At 37.6% G+C, this 10,085-nt stretch overlaps 1 protein-coding gene across 1 annotated transcript; it reads right to left on the reverse strand.

Annotated features, from left to right (window-relative positions):
* Window positions 1–383: 383 nt before the first annotated feature.
* On the reverse strand, window positions 384–7,158 carry LOC104085084 (uncharacterized). Its single transcript, XM_009589037.4, has 9 exons — window positions 6,780–7,158; window positions 3,460–3,587; window positions 3,288–3,359; window positions 2,995–3,140; window positions 2,778–2,892; window positions 2,619–2,699; window positions 2,382–2,519; window positions 2,117–2,204; window positions 384–890 (listed from the first exon to the last, which is right to left on the reverse strand). Exons 1-9 carry the CDS (start codon window positions 7,087–7,089, stop codon window positions 757–759), a joined length of 1,212 nt encoding a protein of 403 aa, XP_009587332.1. The 5' UTR covers window positions 7,090–7,158; the 3' UTR covers window positions 384–756.
* Between the last annotated feature and the right edge of the window lie 2,927 nt (window positions 7,159–10,085).

Genomic DNA, 10,085 nt, shown 5'->3' on the forward strand with positions numbered 1-10,085 from the left:
GAAATAAAATCACATGAAGGGTACGCGTAAAAGACATTAATGATTGACCTAGGTGGAGTGAGAATTTAAATGAAAAAATAGAAAGGCAATACTGATAATGGACCATTGGGGGACCGATCTGAAGATGACATACTATCAAGTGCCATTGCGTTAGTAATTCTCACACTCTACCGACACTATTCAGTCCCATAGAGTCATTATTTTCAGTATATTTTGACTTGTATTTGGCTCTCAAGCCAATTTTCCAATTTCATTGCGGATATTCCTCTTATGACTTGACAATGCCATTTTCTTTTACAATCCTAAAAGGACTTTGACAGCAGTATCACGAGTCGAGCTGGCTGGCAAAATTGTCCATCAAATTCAAGGTACATTTTGGGATGTGTATGAAGAAAGCATCATATTATATAAGCATAAAGCAAACACAATTCGACAGAAACGTGACATAAAGAAAGTACATTTAGAATATGAAGCTCCCACATCTACACTCCGTCCTCAAACCCCACTTGTGGGATCGTACTGGGTATGTTGTTTTTGTAGTATGAAGCTCCCACATGAATTCCATCATAGCCAAAATTGTTGCGTTTCTGTTGCACACTAATGTGGTTAACGCCAGACTAATAATTAGATTTACAAGGTGCTATTCTGAAACGTGTATCATGGACCTAAGAGTACAACACTGGGAACTGCATTTTGCCAATAAAAGTACTACTATACAACAATTTAAAACAAGCAAACAAGAGTGTAGGATAAAGCTCAGCAATTCACAGGCTCCTCGACCTTCAATAGCCAGTTTCTTTGCTGAGGGGAGAGATTTGCATGTTCATCTCTCACTAGCCTGCTTTCCTGCGCTTTCTTCCTCTTACCCGAAGAGCTTAAAGAACCCTCAACTACAAAAACAGAAAGATTAAAGTCAAATTCAAGAAATAAGGAAAGAGAGAGAGGGGAACAAACAATAAAGAGTTTTATTGCTAAAAGAAATCTGGAATGGGTACTCATCCTATTGTTGTCTTATATTCTTTCTTTTTCCCCTAAAACGTGGTAAAAGAGCTTAGCAAGGCAGGGCATAGACCTCATTCAAAGTGCCTGTTCTTTGTCTATAAATTTCGGCGTCTTAAATTGTCATATAGGGATATTATGGAGAACAAAAAAAGTTTAGAAAGGAAGCACTAGATTGAAGTAACCATTATAAGAGTCTCACCCAAAGTCGAATAAAAACCTAGGAAGTGAAGCTATACAGATTTATAGGAAGAGTGTCCCTCATCGGTGGGATTTGAGCTCCTTGGTCTCCTTATATGGTCTTGAGCAATCCTCACCTCATAAGCTAGCTTTTGGAGTTGAATTAGCCCCAAGGTCCATTTATCATGAGGCAGTATCACACCTCCAGAACATTGCTTCATGATGTAGTTAACTATTTATGAGAGTGCAAAAGGAGTCTCAAACTTACTTCGTAAGTACTTGCTATCAAAAATCTCTTACTCAATCTATTACTCTCTTTTTCTTATAAGGACTCAATCTATTACTCTCGTTAATGCACTGGCTTGAAAACTTTCTTCCCAAATTCCCCACTGATCTTTTGTAACACAGGTTACATTTACAGCCTCTGGTGATAGACTGCCTCTAATGCATCGTAAAATGTTATTTGGGCTCTCAGACTCAATGTCTCAAAACTGATAAGACATTAAACCACTTACCATACTGCTGCAATTAAATTTTTTACAAAAACTTTAGTAAGAGAAAAAGTCAAAAAGAAAGAAACCAATTAACAATTTTACCACATCATAAGTGGTGTTCACCGTTCAGCGCGATAAAACCTGTTTTCTTAATAGTAAATTCCAACTGCTAGACAGGAGAAGAAGTGTTTCTAAGAGACATCCATAGGAGCAAACATTCCTATTATGTGTTTCTATCAAAAAGGACATTTCAACGTGAAACTGTGTGAACTTTGCTCCATGGATCAAGTTTTAAATACAAATGTCGTTGCAGTTAACTAATTGACTTTTAGCTGGAAAAAGAACCAGTAACTGCTTAGAAAGAACATGTTAGCCAAAAGGTGAATTGATCAACAACAGCAAGTGTTTAACTCAAGACTAAGGCAGTAAAATGGCTTCCATACCTTGCCATTCCCATACCACTTTACTTTCACCTTTGACCATCTTAGGGTATCTCTCTAGACGAGAATCTTCTTGAACCAACTGCTCAACCTACAAAACATAGATATAGAAAAGATAGAACCTTCTACTATCTTGTTTTTTCCAATCAAGAACCATATACTATTTTGTTACTCTGAAAGCATTTCAACTAGGCATAGGAAAAGTAGGAAGCACAGTATCATCCCTGAACCAAAAAATGTAGAAAAAAAGAAGGGAGGACATTAGCACCTTTTTCCATAACATTGGATCCTTCCTTTCCTTCGGTGAAAGAAGATGATCCCGCAACAGTGATGCCACCACCCAAGGTTCATGCTTGCCCGTCATACTTCTTGCACTCACTGCCTTCTCTTCAAGTACATCACAAGCCTATCATATTCAAGTAGTATAGCCAGTCACAAGTTTGACACTGAGAGCAAACAATGTCACAGGATAGATTCTCCAAGGAAAGAAAACGATGTTAAATACCTCATTATATATCTGTTCAGCTCTAACTGACAAGTAGTACCTCCAACGGAGTTTTAACAGCATGAAAATGCTACCCAGGAGCTGTAAATTCCAATATTGTCAACAAGGTTTAGATGGTTATAATATAAGCTTCCAAAGGCTGCTCTTACTGTGGAGTACCAATGCACAAGCTGGAACCAATAGCAAAGCATGCTCAAAAAGCCACTGCTGGATGCGACAGGAAACTGGTGTATAATGTTGGACCAGCAAAGCTGGACACTTCAACTCTTCCATTCTAGACAAAAGATGTAAAAACATTAATGAAAACGAATATGATATATTTTCATCTGCTTGTTACAAAATAATGGTTAATATAACAGAAATCAGTAGAGCATACCCTTGATCATTCAGTCTTCTCTCCAAAACCTTGCCAAGAGCCTCCATGGCTCGTTGCATGGCATGAGCATAAACAGCCTTGTTCAAGCCATACTCATCCATTATTTTAGATTTATTCACTTTTTCCCACAATTGGTTACTTTGAACCTAAGGCAAGCGTCAAATTATGGAGAATATTAATTCAGTAGCTTAATAATACAGAAGACATCTTGAAGATCTCTTTTTTGTATGTGCGTGTGTGTGTGTAAGAGAGAGGGGAGGGGGGGTAATACACAAGATTCAAAAGCAACACACCCAAATATTGCCAGCGCCTGTGCATGAAAATTGAGCATATTCTTCACAGAGAAGACCTTCTACTGACTTTGACTGCACATACGTAAATTACATAATTGAGTAAGCATTCAAAACCCAAACTTAATCAACACTGCACGTTTATAACTGAAAAAGGTAAATAGGTATCACTCACGAGCTTCTTAGCTGCTTCATTTATATTTGAATCTTCAACACATAAGTTCCCGAGCCTCCGGTAGCCATGCGCACACTCTAATTTGCCTTCATGGCATACTCCATTAAGTGGACAAGGCTCACACAAGTCTAAAGCCAAGAGGAATAATTAAAACCCAACAACGCTATTGATCTCAAAGAATATCGAAAAAGTTGGAAGTTATTTAAGAAGCTGTCAGCACTGCACAACATAATGTTCTGCAGCTTCTCTTCTCCAAAATGAAGAGGATCACACAATTTTGAAATGTTGTAAGAATAAGCAAATGCAAAACAGAAATACATAGAAATAACATATAATAAACCGCATATTTGATTAGGAAGCTTTTACCCGTGTTCCACAAAAAATTGCAAAAGAAGATAACATCCAGCTGTTTTCCCGTTTAGAACCAAAATAACAATTTTAACCTGTGGTATTTACCCTTCTCCAGCTATATGATATGGATACAAGAAACTGAACAACAGATGCTCTCATTATGTGGGATAGATATTCTGGATACTCATTAAGATGCAGAGAGATCTTAGTAGTGCGTTGATTAAGTTTCTGTCCGGTAAAACAACAACAAATCCCGTGAAATCCCACAAGTGGGGTTTGGGGAGGGTAGTGTATATGCAGACCTACTCCTACCTCAGGGAGATAAAGAGGTTGTCTCCGAAAGACCCTCGGCTCGAGATTAAGAATAGAAACAAGGAAATATCACCAACAAAGGCCTGAAAAATGATACCAATAATGTATGAAATGGAAAAAATTGATGGAAGAGAGCAATAGCGAAAGCAATAGCAACAAGCAGTAACAATGACAAGATACCAGAAAACTGAAGCAGAAGATAGTAAGAAAACAACCATAATACTAGCAATTTAAGAACGACAAGATACTAACAGACTGACCCTAATAAATCGGTACAACTGAGAAAAACATCTGACTACCTACTACCTTTCTACCCTAATTCTCGACCTTCACATCTTTCCTTCAACCATGTCCTCGGAAGCTGAAGGCGCGTCATGTGCTGCCTGATCACCTTTTCCCAATACTTCTTATGTCACCCTCTACCTCTTCTCATACCTGCCAAGGTCAACCGTTCACACCTCCTTACTGGGGCATCTAAGCTTCTTCTTCTCACATGCCCAAACCATCTAAGTCTCGCTTCTCGCATCTTGTCCTCCATGGGAGTCACACCCACCTTCATCCGAATATCCTTATTTCTAATCTTATCTAACCTAGTGTACTCGTACATCCATCTCAACATCCTCATTTCAGCTACGTTCATCTTCTGGATATGGAAGTTCTTGACTGGCCAACACTCTAACCCATACAACATAGTCAGTCTAACCACCGCTTTGTAAAACTGACCTTTAAGTTTTTGTGGCACATTCTTGTCACACAAGACGCCGGATGCTAACCTCCATTTCATCCACCCCGCCCCAATACGGTGTGTGACATTCTCATTAATCTCCCCATTCTTTTGGATAACTGACCCAAGATACTTGAAAGTTCCTCTCTTAGGGATGACTTGTAAGTCAAGCCTGACGTCCATATCCGCTCCCCCCGTCACGTCGTTGAACTTGCACTCCAAGTATTCTGTCTTAGTCCTGCTCAACTTGAAACCTTTACACTCTCGGGTCTGTCTCAAAACTTTCAACTTTTTGTTGACACCGCCTTGCGTCTCATCAATCAGTACTATATCATCAATATATAACATACACCATGATACCTCCCCTTGAATATGATGCGTCAGTGCGTCCATCGCCAATGCAAATAAGAATGGGTTGAGCGCAGATCCTTGTAGTAACCATATCCCAACCGGTAAATGATCTGAGTCTCCTCCCACTGTGCTCACCCGAGTATTAGCTCCATCATACATGTCCTTGATCACCCTAGTGTATGCTATAGGAACACCTTTAGCCTCCAAACATCTCCAAAGAACCTCCCTAGGGACCTTGTCGTACACTTTCTCTAGGTCAATAAATATCATATGCAAATCCTTCTTCATTTCCATGTACTGTTCCATCAACCTTCTAACAAGATGAATGGCTTAGGTGAACGTCCCGACATGAAACCGAACTGATTCTCGAATACAGACACAGACACACAGTCCTCCTTACCCTCGCTTACTCCACCTTCTCCCAAACTTTCATAGTATGACTAAGCAACTTGATACCCCTATAGTTGTTACAATTTTGGATATCACCTTTGTTCCTGATTAAGTTTTTGTGTGGTGATATGCAAGATTGACAACTTCAACAAACAGTTGTCAGAAATGATATACAAAATTTCTTTCGCTGGAGGAGATCAAAAAATAGTTAAAAGGGCAAAGAAATTACGAGGAAGAAGCATTTCTGGTGATCTTCTGCTTCTTTTCTCTGCAAAGAGGAATCTTGCAGAGGAAAACAGATGATCATGTGCTGATCTCCCACTATTAACAAATTATGACAGTTTTATCTTTCTTTTAACCTCCTTGTTAAGAGTGTTTTCCAATAAGTATTAAAAATATACTAGATAATTGGGGTCATTCTGCAATCTGCATAATGGTATATTTGACACAAAGACATAGTGTATCACAAGATAATGTATTGAATCATTTGAATAACTCTATGATGTGATAAACATTACATTTTCCACATGATATACTAATAAAGCTGAAGTATATCAGAATTCAGAACCACCTAGCATTTTCTTAACCTCTAAACCTCTTATGACATACAAGCCCATACCTTAGCTTCCCTTGTCTTTAATGTTAAAATTCCAATCCCATCATTCGGAGTAATAAGCTTTTCAAAACAAGAGCAGGTCATGAGCTGCTTTAGTTAAAAAATCCAGTCCAGTAACTTGGTTTTTCTTCTAATCAATATTTTATGGATTATGCTCCTCAATTTAAGGTGTAAATATGACTTTCCATCCAAATTATAAAGTTTGGGGATTAAAGATAGGAGTACTTTTCTAGCAAAAGCTTGCCCCTTTCTTAGTCTCCAACAGATTGAATTCTTCTGGCCTTACAACTTCCTTATTTAGCCATAGCTTAAGAGAACACTAACGTAATTATTCAACATTTACTATGACATCTAAAACGTTATATTAAAAAGTTCAACTTTTTGAATAATTTGATAATTTCAAAATGGCCGAAAGCTGTGAAAGTAGTACAAAAAGCAGTATGATAAATCGGGAAGGAGGAAGTAATTGTTATAATCAGGTTTTGATACCCTAACATGTTGATTATAAAAAAAACAATTGAGAATATAACATTAGAAAAAAATAGCAAATTTACTAGAAGAACAAAATGGACTAACCGGAGAGAGATTCATCGAAGTCGGGATTGCTATCGCAAAAAGGTTTCGGCTGGTGATTGAGAAATGTGAAGACGTAGTTGCAGGCAAATGCGACGGCGGAGGCAACAAAGACGACGGCGAGGAGCCGTGAGAACTCTGATTTAGAGGAAGGGAAGAAGTTCGAGGAAGGTTCTAGAGGAATATCGATGGATGATGCAGAAGGACGAGAAGAAGAAGAAGAAGAAGAAGGAGTTTTGTACTTGGTGGGTTTAGGGTTAGGGCTAAGAGAGGAGGGCGATCTAGGGGGCCGTGTTCGAGGTGTGGAAGCCATTGATGATCAGTGAGGGATCTGTGGAAATTGGGTGCAAATTCTAGTTCTATTCTAGGAAAATAAAAGGGAATAGTAGCATTGTGTTATAACATAACTTTTATATATATATATATATATATATATATTATAAAATAAAAATTGTAAAGTAAAAACAAGTATAGATAGAAACTGATATATTATTCAAATTTCAAACTTATGTATATAATGAACTGAAAACTCTTCTATTTTATAGAAGAAATGAAGTAGCTGCGAGGTTTTTCGTGAAGCAGCTGCAAGGCTTTTCTTTAACTGCTTGTAAGCTGTCTGCATGAGCTGCTTGCAACCTCCCTGTTTAATAAGAAGTTGCTGCAAATTATTTCATTGAGCTGCTTGCAACCTGCCTGCATCAGCTGCTTGTAGATAAATTTCAACAGAGTACTAAATGGATAATCTTCTTCAGGAAAATTATCTATAGCGGAGTAATAAATAAACATACACAATATAAGTATTTTCATAACACTCCCCCTTGGATATTCATTAAAAGGTATTGTGCCTCGTTAAAACCTTACTAGGAAAAACCCAGTGGAAAATATCCTAGTGAAAGAAAAAGAGTACACATATTTAGTAATACGCATTTCTAGCTGCCTCATTAAAAACCTTATAAGGAAAACCCTGTGGGAAAAAACCTTAGTAAGGAAAAAAGAGTACATCGCGTATTTTACCCCCTAATGAAAACCTTGTTCCAAATATTTGAGTCTCCGCATTCCAATCTTGTATACCATCTTCTCAAAAGTTGAAGCTGGCAAAGATTTAGTGAATAAATCTATCGGATTGTCACTTGAACGGATTTGCTGCATATCAATGTCACCATTTTTCTGAAGATCGTGTGTGTAGAATAATTTTGGTGAAATGTGCTTCGTTCTATCTCCTTTTATAAATCCTCCCTTCAATTGGGCTATGCATGCAGCATTGTCTTCGTATAAAATTGTGGATCTTTTATCACACTCCAAACCACATTTTTCTTAAATAAAATGAATCACTAATCTCAACCATACGCATTCCCTACTTGCTTCATGAATAGCTATTATCTCAGCATGATTTGAAGAAGTAGCAACAATTGACTGCTTTGTGGAGCGCCATGATATGACTGTACCTCCATATGTAAACACGTACCCCGTTTGAGATCGAGCTTTATGGGGATCAGATAAATAACGTGCATCTGCATAACCAACAAGATCTGCACTACCTTTGTTAGCATAAAACAAACTCATATCAAGAGTTCCCTTTAATTATCGCAAAATATGCTTAATCCCATTTCAATGTCTCCGAGTAGGAGAAGAGCTATATCTTGCTAGTAAATTAACAGAAAATGCTATGTCAGGCCTTGTAGCATTAGCAAGATACATAAGTGCACCAATTGCACTGAGATAGAGTGTTTCAGGACCAAGGAGTTCCTCATCCTCTTCTTGAGGTCGGAACGGGTCCTTATTCACTTCAAGTGATCGAACAACCATTGGTGTACTCAATGGGTGCGCTTTGTCCATGTAAAAGCGTTTTAAGACCCTTTTTGTATAGGCATATTGATGTATAAAGATCCCGTTTGCTAAATGTTCAATTTACAATCCAAGACAAAGTTTTATTTTTCCAAGATCTTTCATCTCAAATTCTTTTTTAAGATATTCAATTGCCTTCTGGAGCTCTTCTGGAGTTCCAACAAGATTTATATCATCAATATAAACAGCAAGTATAACAAATTCTGATGTCATTTTCTTTATAAAAATACATAGACAAATAACATTATTTATGTAACCCTCTTTCAGTAAATATTCACTAAGGCGATTATACCACATGCGTCTAGATTGCTTTAAACCGTACAAAGATCTTTGTAATCTGATTGAATACATTTTTCGAGATTTCGAATATGCTTCAGGCATTTTAAATCCTTCAGGGATTTTCATGTAAATATCATTATCAAGTGACCCGTACAGATAAGTTGTAACCACGTCCATCATATGTATTTCAAGTCTTTCACGTAAGGCTAAACTGATGAGATATCGAAATGTTATTTCTTCATAATCGACTTCAGGTCGTTGTGAGAATCCTTGTGCGACAAGGCGAGCCTTGTATCTTTCAACTTCATTTTGGTCATTCCTTTTTCGCACAAAAACCCATTTATGACCAACTGGTTTTACACCACCAGGTGTTTGGACTACTGGTCCAAAGACCTCTCTTTTAGCAAGTGCATTCAATTCTGATTGAATTGCCCCTTTGCCATTTTGGCCAATCAGATCTTTGTTGACATTCTTCGACAGATCGGGGTTCACAATCCTCACTATCTTGCATAATGCTAAGTGTAACATTATATGCAAAAATATTATCTATCATTATTTCAGATCGATTTAAATTAATCTCATCACCAATAGAACTTATTAAAAGTTTCGCACTCACTTGAGTCTCGGGTTCATTGATTTCTTCAGGAATCTCAGAACTAATCAGATCTTGGGTCTCTTCAGGAGATCCCTTCATAATATCATTTTGATCATTTGTCGATTTTCTTTTTCTAGGATTTCGATCCTTAGAACCCAAAGGCCTACCACGCTTCAGGCGTGCTTTAGGTTCACTAGTTCTTATGCTAGTAGATGGTCCTGCTTGGACATCAATTCGTATAGGCACATTCTCTGCAGGGATATGTGACTTAGTTATCCTCTTCAAATCAGTAAACGCGTCTAGCATTTGATTTGCTATATTTTATAAATGCATGATCTTCTGGACCTCCTGATTACATATAGGGATACGTGGATCAAAATGAGATAATGATGAAACTTTTCACACAATTTCTCTTTTGATTTCCTTTTTCTCTCCCCCTAATTGTGGAAAATTTATTTCATCAAATCGACAATCTGCAAATCGAGCAGTAAATAAATCTCCCGTCAATGGTTCAAGATAGCGAATAATAGAGGGTGATTCAAACCCAATATATATTCCTAACCTTCTTTGGGGGCCCATCTTACTGCGCT

Source organism: Nicotiana tomentosiformis, chromosome 8, assembly GCF_000390325.3.
Source record: "Nicotiana tomentosiformis chromosome 8, ASM39032v3, whole genome shotgun sequence".
Classification (NCBI taxonomy): domain Eukaryota; kingdom Viridiplantae; phylum Streptophyta; class Magnoliopsida; order Solanales; family Solanaceae; genus Nicotiana; species Nicotiana tomentosiformis.